At 40.3% G+C, this 18,668-nt stretch overlaps 2 protein-coding genes across 4 annotated transcripts in view; one reads left to right on the top strand and one right to left on the bottom strand.

Moving 5' to 3' along the window:
* Positions 1–331: 331 nt before the first annotated feature.
* Positions 332–14,482, bottom strand: TYW3 (tRNA-yW synthesizing protein 3 homolog). Its single transcript, XM_061633438.1, has 6 exons — positions 13,139–14,482; positions 10,083–10,163; positions 6,317–6,415; positions 4,524–4,595; positions 3,751–3,884; positions 332–2,767 (listed from the first exon to the last, which is right to left on the bottom strand). Exons 1-6 carry the CDS (start codon positions 13,325–13,327, stop codon positions 2,554–2,556), a joined length of 789 nt encoding a protein of 262 aa, XP_061489422.1. The 5' UTR covers positions 13,328–14,482; the 3' UTR covers positions 332–2,553.
* The window catches only part of CRYZ (crystallin zeta), a 26,007-nt gene continuing 19,663 nt past the window's right edge, over positions 12,325–18,668 (top strand). The window contains exon 1 of one of the 3 annotated variants that reach the window (XM_061633436.1): positions 12,325–12,426. The gene's annotated coding sequence lies outside the window, so the exon portion shown is untranslated. Of the gene's footprint in view, positions 12,427–14,322; positions 14,613–18,668 lie in introns of those variants that run through there. The other 2 variants (XM_061633437.1, XM_061633434.1) reach the window with 2 other exon arrangements.

Raw genomic sequence — 18,668 nt, 5'->3', positions numbered from 1 at the left:
TTTTTCAGCGGCCCATTTAGGCTACAATCTTCTCAGCACTCTTCCCATGAGTTTGTTATTAGGAGTCATGTCCTTTTGGTGTTCATCTAATCCCTAGACCAGGGTGGCTAACCCATGAACCTCCAAATGTTGTTGGACTGCAGCTCCTATAATCCCTGACCCCTGACTGAGGCTGATGGGACGTCAACAACTTCTGGAAGGCCACCAGTTCACTTGCTCTAGATAGCATAGCTTAATAATAAAGAAACAAATCACCGTATAAATCTTTTAAAACAGAGAGGATCTAGACATTGAAACTGGCTGGAAAAGTGAGCCTCTTAAAAGTGTCACTTAAAAAAACATACATTGAATCCTTATAGAGAAATGTATTTTTGAGCAAAAAGTTTCATTACTAAACTGAGATCAACTAACTCCTCTGAAACCTGCTGTGAATGGTCACATCTATGCTTTTATTACAGACTTTACAAATGTTATATATTTCTACACTACAAACCAGGATCCAGGTACCTAGAAATTGTTAATTGAATATGCATGAACTGCAGTGGTGTCAGCGAAATGAGTTATGTAGTGCTGCACTGATGACGTAAAATGGATACGCCAGACAAACCTTGGGAAATCAGTCCAAAGATTGGATGCTCAAGGGCTGATTCTGCCATTATCCTTCCTGATTCACACCTATATGTTGGAAAGTGTGCAGAAAATGGTTGAAAAGCCTATTGAGGTGCTAAACATCCTTCATTAGAAGTAAGCTCCACTGAAACCAATGGGACTTCCTTTCAAATAAATGTATCTACATGTCATTTTAAGTATCTTTCTATCGGGAACTTGCATTGAAGAAACAAAGACTGAGCTAAAGGTTAGATCTTAATTCCAGAATTTAAAGGATGTTTAAATTAGTTCAGTTGAGGACGGATTCAAAAACAAACTCTACTGTGGAACAATTTATGCCTGCCCTGGTGTGAATTTTGAAATCATACCACTAAATAAAGTAATGAATGAACTAGTAAGAGAACATTCACTTTTCCTCAGGACTGTCAATTCCCTTTGCCTCAATTGTCCATTTAGCTCTTGGCTGTTCTCGTGCAAGAGAGTTTTCTGGCTATTTGAAAAAGCAATGACTGTTTATAGGCTAAAACCCAACATTCCCTGATTGTCGATTTAAACAGTATTTTTAGTCAGACACACCCATCTAAAAACTTAAAAGCAATGAGCATAATAGTATTCAGGAACATAAAGGGTTGTATCTAACAAAGCAGTCCCGTTCACACAAGGACTTCCACTTGCACAACGGAACTTTCCCTTTCTGCATTCCCCAGTCTGCTCTAGAACAGATTGAGGGGGGTGCCTGGGGAGAGAAGTTTCACTGCACAAGTGGATGTCATTGCTCACATCGATCAACTTTGTTGGATATCACCCCTACTCTTTAGTAAGACTCTATTATGTGAACCCACCAAAAGATGAAGGAAAATGTGATTTCCAACTAGAGATGTCACTATCTAATTTTTTTTATTTTGTTTTGAAAAAGGTTTACTCATTTAGTGTAGGAAGGAATGAAACATCTATAAATAACTGATGTGGCTAAGCTTAATACTTCTTACAATTATTTGTTTCAGTAACATCATCAAGGATGAATTTGTTCATTTGAAAGCTTTTGCTCTTAGAAGGGCACTTATAGTCTCAGTTATCCCTACTAGTGAAAAAGATATTTAACAACATAAGTATATTAACTGTTTTTAGATCAGTATTTAAGCATTTCAAATTACATTTTCAAATAGGAACAGCAAATACAGAAACCTATGGTGGTGAAGTATTAGTTGTTTGGAATACTGCATATTTTGTATTAAAAATGAAGAACAAGTTGTTTCCAGTATTAATGCCCATTTTTTCCATACTCACTGACTTTTTGTGGCATTTCATTACTCTGCCAGTAACTTAATATCCACAGTAACCTATGTTAATATGCTTCCGGGCCAGATTCAAAGTGTTGGTATTAACCTATAAAGCCTTATACGGCGCGGGACCACGATACCTGTCGGAACGCCTCTCCCGATATGAACCGACCCGTACACTACGGTCTACTACGAAGGCCCTCCTCCGGGTTCCGACTTATAGGGAGGCCCGGAGGGTGGTGACAAGATCTAGGGCCTTCTCAGTGGTGGCCCCGAATTGTGGAATAGTCTCCCCGAGGAGGTGCGCTTGGCCCCGACATTGTTATCCTGTCGGCGCCAAGTTAAAACCTTCCTCTTCTCTGAGGCATTTTAATTTAAGTTATTTAGTTTTAAATGCGTTGTAACTGTTCTTAGATTGTTTTTTATATGCTTTGTTGTATTATATTGTGTGATTTTATTGTATTTCTGTTGTTCACCGCCCAGAGAGCTATTGCTAGTCGGGCGGTATAAAAATTTAATAAATAATAATAATAATAAGAAGAACCTGCTACTTTCTAGAGCACAATAAGCTATCTGCTAAGCTCTCACAAAGAGCAATACAAAATAAACATTATACAAACATAATGTGGGTGTATTTACTTTGCACAATTATTTGCAGCACATTTTAGTGAAAAATATTAAGATTGCTTTCTGTCTCATCTTCACTTTCTAACCCTCTAATTTTCCCAGGAGAAGTACATTCATCATCCTTCTTGGCTCCTTTAGATTTTTTTTTTCTTCTGTACGAGTCCATGGTATTATTCTCTTCTTTCTCCTCGAGAGTTGAGCTACTGGAACGGTCTCTGTTTTCCAAAGCAAACTGTAGAGAGCTGTAAAACCTGAAAACAGAGCATGGATTTATGTTTCTTCAAGGTCTGCTAGAAATTTATGTATCCTTTTGCTTGGCTCTTAATAATCCAGAAGTTGCAGTTTGGGAACACTAGCTACAGAGGCCCCACCTGCACTATACATTTACAGCACGATAATACCACTTTAAACAGTCATGGATTCCCCCAAAGAATCCTGGGGACTTTAGTTCATTAAGGGGGCTGAGAAGAATTAGAAGACTCATATTCCCCTCACAAAGCTACAATTCCCAGAGTTCCCTGAGAAGTGGGATTGACTGTTAAACCACTGAGAATTGTAGCTCCATGAGGGGAACAGTCTCAGTATTGGGCACCTCAAGGTTTACGAAACCCCTACATTGAATCCAGAGTTTCCAAAATGTTTGAGTTCCTTGTCCCCTTGATGAGCTGATAAAGTTATCATCGACCCCAACCCAAATTTTTAGGAATGTAAATGAAATAAAACCAAGAAATATCAATACATAATCAGCATTTATTAATAATCAATCAGTATTACTAGGGATCATAAAATGTAAAAAAATAAGAAATACCATTGTATTGTGGAATCATCTTATTAAATACAGAGGTTCCTCATTGGCAAGGGAGGTATACCCTGTACATGCTCATCCCATTTATTTCTGAGATTCATAGTTCCTAATTAATTTTTTTACACTATACCTAAAAACTTCTTTTCCACCCCCAAGGCCCTTTTCAACCCCCTTTTGGCCCCTAGGTCTTTAGTCAGGCCCTGCACAGTCCCACTGACCCCAGGGGACTTTGGGAAACTCCGCCTTAATAACTTTTGTCCATAGGGACAAAATTCCATATTAACAAATTAAACTTTTATGTCACATTGAGTTAATTTTAGCTTTCTATCCAGCTTATCATATGTAGCTTACCTAGATATTTTTCTCTTTTCTGGCCACAATATTTTAAACAAGATGGCTGTATACTAGATATATATATTGTTAACAAACCTGTCAATTCTTTTCAGGTTTTCTTCCATCTTCTGATTAGCAACTTGAATCACAAAGTCAACATATTCCTCACTGACCATCAGTTTTCCTTTCTGGCTTAGGGGAACTTCTAAGCAATGGGTGCTTCGGACAGCCTACAGTGAATCAAAACCAAAATCTCAAACTTTACCATCTTTTATTGAATCTGAGGCATCAATAACAGCTTCAGGACAGGCAAATTCAAGAAGCAGAAGGAGGAGGAGGAGGAGGAATGAAATGGCGAAGGGAGGCACTGCATATTTCTGCCACAATGTACAATGTATGTTAAATGGTTCACACAAGTGGATAAAAGTTAACACATGGTCACATGTGTGGTGGCCACTATATAATCACCTTTGGGGAAAGGTTGGGACTGCGACTGCACTCAAAATCTGACCATGATTATTTGGAGGAACCTCAAGTTGGGTAGAAGCTGATTCAGCCTGCTAATTAAAAATGCATCTCTGAAACTTGTCCTACTGATAAACTCTGCTTGGTTTATTCTCTTCAGCATTATCATCAGAGCTGCAACATTCTAATGGATCCTGCACTCATGGCCATCTTGATATCTATGATATCAGTGGCTCGAAAAAGTGCCCCTGTCATCATGGAGCCTGAGGATCGGCCACATATGCAGTATCCATGTGGAGTTGCTGGTTCATACCACTGATGCCTCCATGTAATTCCAATCAGGTTGTGATCCCAACAGCAGTTGTGCATGCCCCCCATAGGCAATACACGAACACAGAACATACCATCATAATTTTTCCTTTTTGGCCAACAGTTATACCAGAGTTCCGGAATCCAGCTTCTATAGCCACCTTGTGCTGTAAAGATAAGAGCAAACCGCCATAGTAAACTATATGCTTCATCTAGATCAGCTTTTCCCAACTTTTGGGTCCCAAGATGTTGTTGGACTACGACTCCCATCAGCCCCAGCCAGCATGGTCAATGGCCAGGAATGATGGGAATTGTGTTCCAGCAACATCTGGGGTCCCAAAGATTGGGAAAGGCTGATCTATATACTGCGACAAGCTACAGTCTTGGAAAGATCTGCAACAGTGAAACTAAGTAGTCTGTCAAATATTGATTTCAATTCTACATGCTTTGAGAAACATGGCTACTCATTTCAAATTACTTGTTAAATTACATCGAAATATAAACAGTTGTTTCAGCTTTGAATTATTCCAGGAGTTTAGGGCAGAAGAAAGTACTGCAAATAGTATGCAATTATAAAATGCATATCATTTCAATTCAATAGCAGAGGGCTTAACAGCAGCATGGAAATACGTTATGAAACAGAAAGTATTATACAGGCATACCCCGCTTTAACATACGCAATGGGACCGGAGCGTGTATGTAAAGTGAAAATGTACTTAAAATGAACCAATTATCTATGCATGTACTGCACTGCAATCGCCACTAGATGGCAGTGGCGTCATGCCATTAAGTGTCCGTTATTGCAAAGTGCGTATGTTAAAGTGGGGTATGGTGGAGTATGGAGCAAGTACTTTATAGCGAGGCGACTTTAAGTGAAGCAACTTTAAGCGGGGTATGCCTGTATGTATTACAGGCAATTCAAGCACTTCTTTAGATCAGGAGTGGGAAATCTCAGGCCCAGTGGCCAAATGAGGCCCTGCAGACTCTCCCTAGGCTACATCATCTCCTCAGCCACACACCCTCTCCCCAGGCCGCACCCCTCACTGGCCCTATCTTGCACCTTCTTTTCTCTGGTTGGACTGTGTCCTTGAATTCTTGTTTGCCTGCATGGAGGACAGACAGGGATGTGTGAGTATATATAAAACTAACCTACCAAAGAAAGGTAAAATTTACATGTGTTGCTCTGCCCATTTTTGCCTTTGGCCCTGCACACCAGTGGCATGTGGCCCCTGGAAGATTGTCGAGAAGGGAACAGAGGCCAGAGAAAGATTCCTTACTTCTGCTTTAATGCCTGAAAGAGTGTCTTTTCCTCCTAAGCACCACACCGCGAAAGGCTACTTTTGAAGAAACCTGAAGTTGTCAAAGCAGCTTGCAATATGGCACAGACAGAGAGTTGCCATTTGGGAAAAGTAAAGCAGTAAGCTTCTCCAGTAAGCATTTTACCAGATTGTGACCATGTTACATTCAGCCTGACAAAAAGTTAGGAAAAGCCAAAGGTAGCATTTCTTGCTGATGTGAACCACAATAATAGAAAGGAGCCTGCAATCATTCCTGGAAGATACATGGTCATTGTCTTAATTAGAATAAGCCCCGGTACAGGCTACCGGACAAAACAAGTTACCAGTCATGCAGGACTGCATTTCTGAAATTCACATTCCAAAATCAATGGGAGCTTTGCCATAGTTTTTAACCAAACCATAATTTCATGTATGAGTATCACATCTGCAGAAATAATATAAAACCCATTTTCCTCATCATATTTTCATAGTTGTAGTTATTAAATACAGAATGCTTAAGGGAATACTCATAGGTGTGAGAACTTCATTAAGAGCAAACTGTTCCTTCTGTAGCAAGTATGGAATTTAAGTACAACAATACTTCACTTTACCAGAAGTTGCGCATCTTGCAGCTCTTCACACTGCACATGAAGAACAAATGGTTCAAATTTGAATATGGCATCATCTGTAGCTTCCTGTAAGGCTGTAAGCTAGAAGATCCACAATACGTTAATGTTAGTGCTACATCTGTGAACAAACAATTAAAAATCACCAGCCTATTTAGCATCTAAAAACACAACAGAAGCTGATTCAACTTGTACTACTTACATGCTCTGCTTGGTTTATTGTCCTCAGCACAACAGTTACAACTACACATTCTACTGGGATTTGACCTTCTAAAGGCTGTATATAGATTATAACATTTTAGAGAGCTGGAGACAGCATCGTACGGCTGTCACTGTCCACAGTCACACACTTATTTTTAAAGTTTCGCCAAAGGTCTCAGTCAGTGGCTTAAAAACCTCATTCTAGCAGCAACGTCAGCAAGGCCACAACAGAACTGGGTAAATGTTGGTATGAAAACACAGGAACACATTGGATAATCAAAAAACTAACATTCCCCTCCAATTGAAACGTTTTTAAAAAGTAAGAATCTGATATGCATATTAAAATGAGGGGGGGGGAGAGAGAGAGAGAGCAGTACAAGGCAACTTCTCCTGGTCAGCAATGCCTCCATGCAGGAATATTTTCTCTTCCCCCACATATTTCAGAAAGACACTGACTAGCACAGAAGCTCTTGAACTTCTCTAGTCAATTTCGCTACTATAGGAAGCAGGAAGAAGCTCCAACTAGGATGCAGTTTCCCATCAGTAGGGAATCTATAATACAGTATATACTTTGTACTGTTACTAAGTTACCATTTTTGGATCATGGCCAGTGGCATCACATGGAAATTTGTACTCTTCAGAAGTTCTTGCCTCCATAGTTCAAAGTTTCTCTATTTCTCTGCATGTCCAAAATAAATAATCTGATCTTAATTTAAGCAAGGTTTTCAGCTATATTTATGAGCCAAGAGTAATAATTGATCTGTAGCAGGTCTCACAAAATTCAGATGATATTGGCATAGTGAAACAAATGAATATATTAAATTAAAATAATTACAAACCAAAGCAAAATCCAGCTATCGGTAACATGTACATATCTTTAAAATATGAGAAATCATATAGCATCTTATTTTTTTAATCTTTCTAAATATTCTAGGTCCTATAGATTCAAGCTAGGCACATCAACTTCCTCTACTTATAAAGACTAAGCCTCCATTACTAATTAGTCATATTCAATAATTAATTAAAAGCATTTTTATCCACTTGTTAGCGGAAAAGGCTCCCAGAGGGGCTTACTAAGGTAGTTGTCACCCCCAGCTCTAGGCTGTTTTACCATACTGCATGGTATAAGGATTCAACATTTCTTCTTCATGCTCTTTCAGCTAAGCGCTAGAGAACTAAAAATAGGAGTGGGTACTTTACCAATTCATGAAATTATATACTAACCTCTTGAACGAAAAATACGGATTTGTATATGACGGTTGTGCAAGTAGAAGGCAACTTACACAACTGATTTTTCTCTTCTCCCCCTCCCCTGTGATACCTCCAGGACCCTTGAAAACCTGCATCATAGGGTCGGGGGAGCTTCCTGGATCAAAATTTCTGCAGCCCCATATGACACAGCCCCCACTGTTCAGGAGGCTCTTCCTGACTCTCTAGAGAGGGTTATCAGGTGGGCACAGGGGGGAGAAGAAAGATAAATGGCATGAACTGTCTTCCACTCAACTAATGATTGGAAAGAGGCTTATGTAAAATCAGTTAGCCTATGCTCTTAAATAATATTCCAGACAAAACACCCTAATGATGAAGGTGCCAGTGTAGTTGGAAATTTACTCTAATTACAGACTCTCATACATCTTGCGGTATAGATATTTTTGCAGTTTTCACAGGTAAGTCGAACACAGCAGTTACAGTGAAAGGATTAATCTCCTATCCTGGAACAAGGAAATACATAAAATATGGTGATCATGCACTAATTATTCACCTCCCTAAGGCACTGATCCAAAAAAGATATATGCAGGTATGGGGGAGGAGCCCCAGATATAGCTAGAGCTTTCTTTAAACAAACAAAGTATTTGCCAGAGAAGTAGCATCACCAGACAAAGAGACCAGCTTCAACAGACAGTTCATTTTAAAAAGGAACTTTTGTATATCAGAGCTGCTATAGTGAATACCTCAATAAAAGTACCTGCTGTTCCTCCTTCACACACCCTTATAGTTTCTTTGGCTAAATCTACAGAGATTTGCAAATTTAAAAACGGTAAAGGTGTCCCTGCACTTGTAGTGCGAGTCGTTTCCGACTCTTAGGGTGACATCTTGCGACGTTTACTAAGCGGACCATATAAATGGGGTGGGATTGCCAGTTCCATCCCCGGCCTTTCTTTTGAAATATGCATTGTGATTGAAGGATATTGTTACCTTATAGCTTCTAGATCACTAATTTTCTGCAAAAGGCTCAACTTTTAATATTAAAATACTGAAAATAATTTCCTATAATATCTTCAAAATGCACACTCCAGCCTTTCTTCCACAAAAGCCACCTGCCAAATTCCCAGTGGGTGTAGGATCAGGCTCTCAATCAACAAATATGAAAGCATAACTTCTAGAACTGTAATTATATACTGCTGAGGCTGAAACAAATCTGTTTTCACATCTCAGAAATATCCACTTTTCATTAAAGCATAATAATAGTGTTTTGCCATGTGGTATTTTGAAAAAGTTATCAGAGAAATATATTTATGTATTTAATTACTGTAACTACAGACTTCCTTCTAGAGATCAATCAGATCTACATGCTTTGACCATTATTTATTTATTGGATTTATATCCCACCCTTTCTCTGATTAGGAGCCCAGGGAGGCAATATATCTACCGATCCATAAGAACTGTGTTCTTAGAAATCCCACATTAGACAGGTAGCAATTATACTCTTTGTATGATAGTAAAAGGCTTACAATAATCATTCATGACAAATTACAGTGGCTCAAATTTGTCAACTTAAGCATCAACATAAAATGTTGCATTTTCTTATCTGTGAACAAAAGGCTAAACCCTTTCTAATGCAAAGACCTACAAGTAATTTCAATATACATCATATCTACAGTGCAACTGTTATAAACAGATGTACAGCAACAATGGAATCAAATGTCTTCTTTAAAAACTTGGTAGTACTCCTCTTTTTTTAACATTTATAGATGTTGTTAAAGATCTCTCATACTTTCATCCTCACTGTTCTATTAGCCGGATATGAAAAATCTAGAAGAACAATTCTACAGCAGTTACAGTATATTTTGGTGAGAATGTTCCATATTAGCTACGGTAAGTCTGCCCTCACCTGGTAGATACTAGAATTTTCTACAGTACTTGTCAACTAAATCCTCAAAAGACTTATAAACTTATAAAGTGATTTTTTAATATTCCTTTTGAAGCATGCAACTCTCAATTCCAGTGAAATATCTCTCACTATAGCTGCTTTAAAACGAGTTCAACTCTGGCAACAGAAGTCACTAGCAAAAAGTAAAAACTTTTAAAGAAGTCAAATCATTACTGATTAAGATTACTTGAGGTTTACTTGAGTCCAAGATAATTGTAACCAATCAAAATGAGTGAAACTTTTGATGGTGAAGCTTAAATAATCCCCTTAAATAAAAAAGGCATCAGAAAGCTAGTATTTAAAATGAGTTATACAAATTCTGGGACTTACTGACAGTGTGCAAATGACAAGCATTTTAAAAGTATGCGTAAAGAATTCATCCTGGCATAGTACACTTACCACATCTTCTATTGTACATATTTGATGGGTCACCATGAGCCAGGTACAATTTTGCTTCTTTATCTCAAAGCCTGTGGTATCCTAGTGGGAGGGGAAAATGTTTCACAAATCTCTAGACACAACAAACAGAACACAAAATTCAGAACACTTCCCATAAGAAATTTCCCACCCCATTTGAGGTGAAGAAAGAAAAACTAGACTGACAGGCAAAGTACAATGGCCAGCCAGATGCCTATGGGAAGACCATAAGCAGGACCTGAGTGCAACAACCCTCTCTCAGTTTGAGAGTCTCAGCAACTAACATTCAGGGGCATACTGTCTCCAACAATGGAGGCAGAACATAGCCATCATGGCCAGTAGATTCTGATGGTAGCCTAATCCTCTATGTATTTGTCTAATTCCCTTTTTATCTTGTACAAGGGGAAGGGAAAGCTGTCCACAAAAATGCAGAATAAGTCTGAAAGAGGCTGATTGGTCCATGGGGAGATAAAGAAATTTGGGGAGAAGAGATGCCCAGTAGTCATAACTTCTAGTGGCGGGATTGGGATAGGTAGAAAAAGCTGCATCTCTGGACTTCCTATTGGCTAATACTACTCAGGGTCAGAAGTTAAGTTGCACTAAAGAGGCCTTTTACTATCTAAAGATTTCCAAAGGAGTAGCTGTGTTAGCCTTTTACAGCAAAAGCATTGAAGTGTTTTATGGTACTTACAAACTAACACGTTTATTATTACCGTTTTCATGAAGTGCAGTCTGACGAAGCAGACTTATGACATAATAAATGTGTTAAGCTTCAAGGCGTCACTAGACTCTTTATATTTTTTTACTTCTAAATCAGAATGCACAGGGGTGCAGCTCGGGTCTATGAGGGGCTAAAGTTTAGGGACGGTGTAAAAGACGGAACGGAATAGAACAGGCTGGAACGGGCCCTTTATAAAAGAAATTGATGCCAAAAACACTGGGATGCGTTAGAGACACTTGAGAACAACATTGAGGAACAAAAACCATTCCGATAGGATTTTATTAACCCTTTAACAACCAAAATGCCCTCCGGAACGGAATGAAACAGCCCGGAATGGCAACTTCCCAGCGAGCCAGACCTCCCTAATTCACCAGTCCCACATGACTACATGGGATGCATGCAATAAGACACAAAACCCCCACGAAAACCACGTTCCGATACCCATTCCGGGCTATAATACGCTTTTACGTAAAACAGCCCAGAACGGCGACTTCCCAATGAGCCAGACCTCCCAAATTCACCAGTCCCACATGACTGCATGGGATGCATGCAATAAGACACAAAACTTCCACAGAAGCCACATTCCATGCAATAATACATCTTTCTGAACAGAGTCCAGAATATCTGAACCAGCTAAGTCAATCAAATGCACCAGTCATGCGTAACTGTATGAGTCAATGCTCTGGGCCACAAGCTTTCACAGCAACCACTTTCACTTGCATACACACAAGCAAAGATTTGTGCTATGCACTCCAATTGTTTTCAATGGTATATAGCCAAATATAACTTCAGTTAATTTAACAACAGAGACAAATTTCATTTGATGTCAAATTTAAATTGGTACTGCTGAAAGTTAAGGGCACACTTCTGTATTTTTGTGAATACTTTGTTTCTCTTATGTTACTGCAATATATATTAAAGATGACCTTTCATTCCAACAAGCGGTAGTGCTTATTTATAAATTATACAGTGATCTACACAAAACATCCTGAATGAAATGTTGATAGTATGCAAATTTAACTGCAAAACAAATTGCTCCAATAAATATTATTACTTAGTTGGCAGCTCTAGTAATGATTAATGAGGTATGTGTGTGAAAACAATATAGTACATTGTTGTTTTTCTTTCCTAGCAAGGTTTTTGTAGTAAGCTATACTGGTATTGAATGCAACTACAGATAGCTTTTGGTGCTAGAGAATAGCTGCAGTTTACTCTTCTTCCCACTAGGGGCCCTATAAGATCTGCTGGTCTCTGCAGAGACAGGATGATTCCTTCTTTTTTCAGACCAAAAAGGCAGCAGCCCAGGTATGCTATATTTATACTGTGGAGGTGGCTCAGTGGCAGCAAGTAGTGTCTTCTCTCATTACCTACAGCAGAAAAGCCATGAGTAAAAGCCAGCCAACTTGCCCCTCCCATCTCTCTTTCTCTCTCTCCCCAATTCACCAGCCATTTGCAACCTGGTAGCAGCACCAAAAGTGCTGCTTCGTGGACCTACAAACAGCAAGAAAGGGTATTGCTGATCACCCCAGAGGTTCCTGGGTCACTGTGTTATCTCCCATTTCCCAACAAAAGGAGAGGTAGCAACATGTGTGGTTGGTGAATTTGGTAGGTCTGGCTCATTGGGAAGTCACCGTTCCGGGCTGTTTTATGTAAAAACGTATTATAGCCTGGAACGGGTATCGGAACGTGGTTTTCGTGGAAGTTTTGTGTCTTATTGCATGCATCCCATGTAGTCATGTGGGACTGGTGAATTTGGGAGGTCTGGCTCACTGGGGAGTCGCCGTTCCGGGCTGTTTTACGTAAAAGCATATTATAGCCTGGAACGGGTATCAGAACGTGGTTTTCGTGGAAGTTTTGTGTCTTATTGCATGCATCCCATGTAGTCATGTGGGACTGGTGAATTTGGGAGGTCTGGCTCGCTGGGGAGTTGCCGTTCCAGGCTGTTTCATTCCATTCCAGAGGGCATTTTGGTTGTTAAAGGATTAATAAAAATCCTATCGGAATGGTTTTTGTTCCTCAATGTTGTTCTCAAGTGCCTCTAACACATCCCAGTGTTTTTGGCATCAATTTCTTTTATACTGTAAAGGGCTCGTTCCTGCCTGTTCCGTTCCGTTCCGTCTTTTACACCGTCCCTAAGGTTTACTCATGAAAAATATCCAGGGTGTTTACAGATCTACATAACATAAATGCCCAGCTGCAGTAGCCTCTGGAAGACATCGGGCTGGAGAAAGCCGCCCAATTTCGGGAAGGAGGAGAGGAGCTCCCCATTGTTCTGTTTGGATGAACCGGAGGGAGACTGAACGTCACCTGGGTTTACCTCGGCGGTGGGAGGAAGAGGCGGCTGCTCGAGGACAACCACGCGCCCGGAGCACGAGCTGGTGGTGCAGAAACAGTCGTAGCCATTGAGAAGCTGCACAATCCCCGCGATGGGCTCGTCTACGCTGCCCTTCCGGCTCCCGTCCGCGCGCGACAGCCGCTGTTCCTTCCAGCGCTTAAAATCAGCCATCGGTGACGGCTTTTCCCCATCCCCGCCTTCCCTCCCTTCTCTTTCCAGGCGGCAACAATGGCGGCCCTCACCCTAACCTCTCTATGAGCGCCGCCATCTTAGTCTAACGGTAAGCCGTCAGGGACAAATTTGCTACCCAAGCGCTATACATGTATTCAGCTGCACGATTCTACGGAGTTCAGCGAGCTTTAGGCTGCGATCCAACCTCTCCCCCCATTATCTGGAAGTAAGACCCATTGGTTTCAATAGCAGTTGCTTCTGAGTAGAAATGGCTAGGATTGCACTGTGAATCTCCACAAAGTATGCATAACATTGCAGCCATGCAACCCGATCGATCCCATTGAGTTCAACGGGAGTTATTATCCCATAAGACTGTAGATTAACTGCGCTAGACTCCCAGCTCGGTCAAGTGCCCGTTCTTTATCGGCAGGAGGGTGACTCAAGAGAAGAGATGAACAGTAAGGGGTGCACATACCCCAGCAACTTCCTAGAGCTGCTATTGGAAAATAGAATGCTGGACTAGATGCCGAGCTTTACTCTCCATCGAGGACCGGTTCTTATGTGCGGAGCCGGATGTGGAGTTTCCGAGGGACACTGCTTGACACTCCACGGCGTAGTAGGCAGGTGGGGGAATCCAAAACCCGAAGAAACAAACAGCGCGATCGCATGCAAGTCTACTCAGAAGTAAGGCCCAATGATTTCGGCTGGGGTCACTCCCAAGTAAGAAGGCATTGGATTGAACCTTAACTCTGAAGCCCTTCCTGTGCTTGGCTTAACGACGAGAAATAACTTCTGAGTAATCAGTACAGGGCCGGAGCCTTAACGCTGTGCACGCCTACTGAGCAGTAAACCCCATTCAAAGCAGTAGGACTTTTTGCTTTTTGAACAAACGTGAACACTAGCGGGGTGCCCGGCGGCTGTCTAATGCCTGGGACGTCCCACTGAACAGCTGCTTCTTCATTGCTCAGGACAGGAGCATAGGTCGTGAATAGCGCTGCTGGGTAAAACGGCTGATCAGACGTCTCACGTGGAAGAAGACGCAGAGAGTAGCCGCGCTCTACTGCTCTACCTTGGGCGACGCTTTGGCAGGAAACGGTTGCGAAGTTGCTGCCAGCGCTTGCGCACGAGTCTCGGGACTTGGAGAAGATCGCTTCTTCGTGTGAACCGGAAGAGACACGCTGCGCAAGTGTGTAGACGCCACAGGCGTGGGTGGGGGTTGCTGTGATAGAACATTCTCAGTGCTAGTTTTGTTGGGCGTATAGTCACGTCGTTCTGTAGCAAGAGGGTGAGTGCTGTAAAAACGGGGTTCGTGGGTGGCAAGAAAGACTTAGGGTGGATCTACACACGCAGCAGAATAGAAGTAGAAAACTTGCACTTTGTGGAGATAGAATCTAGTTCGGTCCTCCCTGCTGGGCTAAACTTTCTGGTCGCAACACTTTCCAGGGAGGTAACGGTGACACTCTCTTGCAGCACCTTGAGAGACTAACATATTTGCTATGGTATAAACTACAGTCCACTTTATCGGATGCATAAAATGCTATCCTAGCGGGGCATGTGTTTGTGTAAACAGTGAAGTCAGAAGGAAAAGAAATGCATAAACGTACAGACGATGGTAATTGCATTATTAAGGGTGGCGCACACACCACCACCGGTTTTAAAAACACAGACATCCCGGCTGTTAGTCAGCTATTCAACCCACGTATTTGCAGAGAGGTGCATATTTAAAACATACCCTTTCCACTAAAAAATGATATCCTTACTTGCAATCTGTTCTGATAATTTGGGGCCCTCTCTCATTCCTGCCTCTGATAAAGTAGCTCATCAGTAAGAGAGTGGCATTTTATTACAGCCTGAGACCTTTTTGTGTGATGCAAGAGTGGGAGGCTGTTACATAGAAAGACTTCCATGACAGATATGCATTAAAATTGCATATGCTAGTTTAGATGTTTCTAGGTAAATGTTTTTTAAAAGGTAGGGAGGAAAAAGGGCATAAGATCTTAGGCTTTGGGCACGCCTCCTCTCCTGCTCCTGCCTAAGAATACCTCTGGATGCAACATGAAAAATATGACCCCAAGCCTCAGTCTACACAGCGTGTAGAATTGGGATTAGTCAGTGGCTGCCCCTCTTGGATATGGTTCTACTCTGCCTAATAGGGCACCTATATCCTTTTTTAAAAAAAAATGGGCAGAAGTTCAACAGAAATGCTTTCCAGCTGGTAAAAGCACAGCTGTCTACCAAAAAATCATTGGGGGGATGGGAGAAGCTCTTGAGCTTGCTATTAAGAAAAGTATACAAAGCATCAGGAAAGCTATTTAAATCCCAATTTAAGACTTTTTAAAAGATATGCCAGAAATGTGATCTGCTGTTTTTTTAAAAAATATAGGATTAAACACCCTTGAAATAAAATATTCTGAAGACTGGTTGTATTTTCTAAAATAAGCCTCACGTGATGTTACTTTGCAATCTGAGGTTCAGGAGTAGCTTGAAAATTCTGGTAGTTGAGAGCTGCAATTTTTTAACTTTCCAAGCAAGGTACAACAGGGATACAGTTTAAATAAGTTAAAGTTAGCCATAAACTCAGAACAACTTAAAATTAGGTTCTGTGCGCTCTGCAGTTATTGGTGGTGATTTTAATGTATTAATGTCTTTATGTCTATTGTTCATTGTAATTTTATACTTCTGATTGTACGTCGCCCAGAGTGGTTGGATATCCTCCCAGATGGGCGACTAATAAATCCAATAAATAAATAAAATAAATAAATAAATAAACTTGGCTACAACTTGAAGACTATAATTAAAAGTGTTGAAACTACTGGATTTATTTTAGAAAAGGCACATATTTAGTATTATTTGGCATTTACAAACTTTTAATAGCTTCAGAAATGTTGCCAAATTGTGCCAGTTTGACCGTCTGGAATTCAGACGCAACAAGCCTAGAAAGTGATGTTTAAAATATGAGATCCTAAAGACTACTCTGAGAGTAAGCGACTGATTTCTGAACATCTGAAGTAGGCTACCCTAGTTGTTCAGCTGAAATGGAGCTGAAACGCTCATGGAAGTTTGATCTGGAAGTGATTTGCCGGGAATGAGACCTCAAAAAGGATATTGTAGAGCTGGAAAAGCTCAACCAAAATAATTAGGGGTGTGGAGCAACTCCTGTCTGAGGGAAGGTTACAACATTTGGGGCTTTTTAGTTTAGAGGAAAGGCAAGTAAGCAGCAACATGATACAAGTGTATCAAATTATGCATGGCATGGAAAAAGTGGATAGAGTGAAGTTTTTCTCTCTCATAAGACAAGAACATGTAGATATCCAGTTAAGCTGAATGTTGGAAGATGCAGGACAGAAAAAAGGATGTACTATTTTACACAGTGCATATGGAATTCGCTCCCATAAGAGGCAGTGATGCCATCAAGTTGGATGGCTTTAAAAGAGGATTAGACAGATTCATGGAGGATAAGGCTATCAGTGGTTACTAGCCATGATGGCTGTGTTCTGCCTCCACCCTTGGAGTTGGTGTATGTTTGAATGCCAGTTACTGGAACCGCAGGAGGGGAGAGTGCTGGTGCGCTCAAGTCCTGCTTGCGGACTTCCTGTGGTCATCTAGTTGGCCACTGTAAGAACAGGATGCTGGCCTAGATGGGCCTCTGGCCTGATCCAGCAGGCTCTTATGTTCTTAAGTATGAAATAGAAATTTTTGGGATGTGGGGAAAAATATTTTTTATGCTCACTGCCTCACGTTATTTCTAGCCAAATTATTTTTCTTTTCTAGGCTTAATTTTTTTCCACCCAAAAGATGACCTTTGTTATGTCCACAGAACTCAAAGTTAAAAATTATTCACATCTAAATACTACTGCTTTTGAAGGATACAAAGGTTAATGCTGGTAGCTGTTGAAATGTAGATATTAACACTAATAGATGTAGGTGGTGTTTGGTAGTAAAGGAAAGGCAACATACTTCAACATCTCGTAAATGAAAATGGGGCGCTGTGTGCGTGTGTGTGACACCCCTATTTTCATATAAAGGCTTATTCTTTCGTAGTCAGGTGGCCACTATTGCATTTCATAGCCACTAAAAAATCAAAATGAAATCTTGACACTGAATTTCCAGTAGATAGCTACCCCAGTTACTTTGGGAAAAGGCTGAACTGCATCTTCATATACATCTGTGAGTACATGCTTGTCCGGCCTCTGCTTAAAAACCTTTAACGAAGGAGATTTCATCACATTAAAAACATAGAAGGAGTCCTGCTGTATCAGACCAATGGCCCATCTAGTCCAGCACTCTGTTCTCATAGTGTCCAACCAGACATCCATGGGAAGCCTGTAAGTAAGCCCACAAGCAGAATGTGAATGCAACGGCATTCCCCACCTGTGATTCCTAGCAACCTTATGAGCCATCCTGTTCCATTGTCATACAGTTTCTACTACCAGGAAGTTTTCCCTAATATTTAGTCTAAATCCTTTTAGCATTTGAATATTTTGGGTCCTGCCTCCTGGAGCAATAGAAAACACAGATGGTCAATCATCTTTGAAGGTGGCTATCATATTGCCTCTTATCGGTTGCTTCCCCAGGCTAAAACTTTTTTTTTTTTTTTATATAGTTTTTATTCAAATTTTTCCAAAAAACAAACAAAACAAAGTAAGAAAAAACATAACAATACTACAACAAAAAATAAAAATAAAATGGTTGACTTCCGATTTGTCACAGATCAGCTATAAGTATATAATATACATCAAACCTGTCCCTTAATATGTACATACAGAATCCCTTTTCTCCATAAGCTGTCTTAATTAATCATCAAATCCCAGTATCATCATTTTATTTTGATCTTTCGACAAAAAGTCTAAGAGAGGCTTCCAATCCTTAAGGAATGTATCTGTCGATTTTTCTCTAAGTAAACACGTCAATTTATCCATTTCTACTAAGTCCATTAATTTCAGTAGCCATTCTTCCATTGTTGGTATTGATTCCATTTTCCACTTTTGTGCATATAATAATCTTGCTGCCGTAATCATATATAATAATATTCTTCCATATTTCTTTTCTATTTGTTTATCCATAAAACCCAGTAAAAAAAATTCTGGTTTTGACTGAATATTTATCTTTAAAATTTTTTGCATCTTCCTACCTATCTGTGCCCAGAATAATTTCGCCTTTTTACATGACCACCACATATGATAAAAAGATCCTTCTTGTTGTTTACATTTCCAACAAACATTAGAGACATTACTATACATTTTTGACAGCTTTTCTGGAGTCATGTACCAACGGTACATCATTTTATAAAAATTTTCTTTAAGATTATAACATAATGTAAATTTCAAGCCTTTTTTCCACA

This window comes from Rhineura floridana, chromosome 6 (assembly GCF_030035675.1).
Source record: "Rhineura floridana isolate rRhiFlo1 chromosome 6, rRhiFlo1.hap2, whole genome shotgun sequence".
In the NCBI taxonomy this organism is placed as follows: Eukaryota; Metazoa; Chordata; class Lepidosauria; order Squamata; family Rhineuridae; genus Rhineura; species Rhineura floridana.
This window is presented reverse-complemented; position numbering and strand designations above follow the sequence as displayed.

Bases quoted from the DNA above. Each gene is read 5' to 3' on its own strand.
- TYW3 (XM_061633438.1), bottom strand. From the start codon at position 13,327: ATGGCTGATTTTAAGCGCTGGAAGGAACAGCGGCTGTCGCGCGCGGAC. The intron at 4,596-6,316 runs GTAAAGTGAAGT...TTATCTTTACAG, and splicing joins TGCAAGATGCGCAACTTCTG to CACAAGGTGGCTATAGAAGC. The intron at 2,768-3,750 runs GTTTGTTAACAA...CTCTGTTTTCAG, and splicing joins AACCTGAAAAGAATTGACAG to GTTTTACAGCTCTCTACAGT.